The 2,125-nt window shown below is 42.9% G+C and overlaps 1 protein-coding gene across 1 annotated transcript; it reads left to right on the plus strand.

The window, feature by feature from the left end:
- Positions 1 to 718: 718 nt before the first annotated feature.
- On the plus strand, positions 719 to 1,339 carry LOC100942096 (60S ribosomal protein L7-like). Its single transcript, XM_012808704.2, has one exon. The coding sequence runs from the start codon at positions 734 to 736 to the stop codon at positions 1,247 to 1,249; it is 516 nt and encodes a 171-aa protein (XP_012664158.2). The 5' UTR covers positions 719 to 733; the 3' UTR covers positions 1,250 to 1,339.
- The last annotated feature ends 786 nt before the right edge of the window (positions 1,340 to 2,125 follow it).

Consider the following 2,125-nt stretch of genomic DNA (forward strand, 5'->3'; position numbering starts at 1 on the left):
CTATCTAGCAGACAAAGACAATTACACATATGGACTTTTTCTATCAAAATCATTTTAGATTAGAGAGGTGGCTCAGAGGACGCTTGTACGCTCCTCACACAGTTTCCCTGCTGCCAACATTTCTGAAAACTGAGAAATCAACACTGGTGCGAGCTGCTAACTGGACTACAGATTTCATTCAGATTTCCTGGTTTTCCCAGCCATGCCTGGATAGAAAATCTTTTCTAGACGCTTTCAATTTTGACCACCCACTGGGCCAGAGCTTCCTCTTGGTGAGAAGAGGAGAATTTGGGTCTATTTCACATCAGTAAATAAGCTCTATGCAGAAGGGATGTGATGCCCAGGTTAAAGGAAATCAATGAGCAAACTCTGGGTGCTCAGCACTAATACAGGAATTACTCTGACGGCAGGCTAGGGAAGTCCTTAAAGTGTCAGTGTTTGTACCACATTCTCAATGCTGCCTCATTTTTCTCTTTTCTAATTTTGGATTTGCATTTCAAGTCATATATAACATTTTATATGGTTCCTCATTTTCCGGCTGGAACCATGGAGGGTGTCGAAGAGAAGAAAAAGAAGTTCCTGCTGTGCCAGAAACCCTTAAGAAAAAGGAAAGAATTTCGCAGAGCTGAAGATCAAGCATCTGAGAAAGAAGTGTGCCCAAAAGATGCTTCGAAAGGCAAGGAGGAAGCTTATCTATGAAAAAGCCAAGCATTATCATAAAGAATGCAGGCAGATGTACAGAACTGAGATTCGGATGGCTGGGATGGCAGGAAAAGCCGGCAACTTCTATGTACCTGCACAACCCAAACTGGCATTTGTCATCAGGATCAGAGGGATCAAAGGTGTGAGTCCAAAGGTCCGAAAGGTGTTGCAGCTTCTTTGCCTTCGCCAGATCTTCAGTGGAACTTTTGTTAAGCTCAACAAGGCTTCCATTAACATGCTGAGGATTGCAGAACCATATATTGCATGGGGGCACCCAGATCTGAAGTCAGTAAATGAGCTAATCTACAAGCGTGGTTATGGCAAAATCAATAAGAAACGAATTGCATTGACTGATAACAGTTTGATTACACGGTCTCTTGGTAAATATGGTATCATCTGCATGGAGGATCTGATTCATGAGATCTGTACTGTTGGAAAACGCTTCAAAGCAGCAAATAACTTCTTGTGGCCCTTCAAGTTATCATCTCCACGGGGGGGAAATGAAGAAAAAGACAACCCACTTTGTAGAAGGTGGAGATGCTGGTAACAGGGGAGACAAAATCAATAGGCTTATTAGAAGAATGAACTAAGGTATCTGCCCTGATTGTTTTTGTAATCTGGTCAGTTAATAAACAATGACTGCTTTCAAATTGAAAAAAAATTTTATATGGACAAAATTAACACCTATCCCTGTCTTGGTGCCCATAGCTCAGTGTTCAGGGCACCAGCCAAATACACTGGGGCTGGCAGATTCAAACCCAGCCCAGGCCTGCTAAAACAACAATGATAACAACAACAACAACAACAAAAATAGCCGGGTGTTGTGGCAACCTCATGTAGTCCCAGCTACTTGGGAGGCTGAGGCAAGAGAATCGCTTAAGCCCGAGTTGGAGGTTGCTGTGAGCTGTGAGCACTCTACCCAGGGCAACAGCTTGAGACTCTGTTAAAAGAAAACAGGAGAAAAGAAATCCTTGTTGGCTTATTAATGAAGGGTGGAGTCAACTAGAGTCATGTGACCCAGACTCTGTAATAAAAGGGGTCCCAGTAGGCTAGATAACCCACACCACACATTAAACCACGGAAAGAGAAACTCCTGGGTTGTCTCTACTCCCATTTCTCAGTCACTTGGGAGCTTGAGCAAGTGTTATTTTTTATTCTGCCAAGCTTTCGCTTACTTAAAAATATGTCATGAGGCAAATCCTATGCTGTGTCTCCTGTAGTTTATCTTATAATTACTTTCTGGGATTAAAATCTCTCTGTCGAGCTGTCTTTGTGTCTGTGAAATATTTATGTTGTGCATCACGTGTCTAAGGGAGCACAGAGTTTGATTTCTGTTGGCAATTTTTACTCTAGTTACCAGTGACTCTCAGACTGACAGTGCCAGGGCCTGTGTCAGCCTGGAGATACCAGTCAGAGGACAAAG

Source organism: Otolemur garnettii, unplaced genomic scaffold, assembly GCF_000181295.1.
Source record: "Otolemur garnettii isolate 467f Iridium unplaced genomic scaffold, OtoGar3 scaffold00092, whole genome shotgun sequence".
Lineage (NCBI taxonomy): Eukaryota > Metazoa > Chordata > Mammalia > Primates > Galagidae > Otolemur > Otolemur garnettii.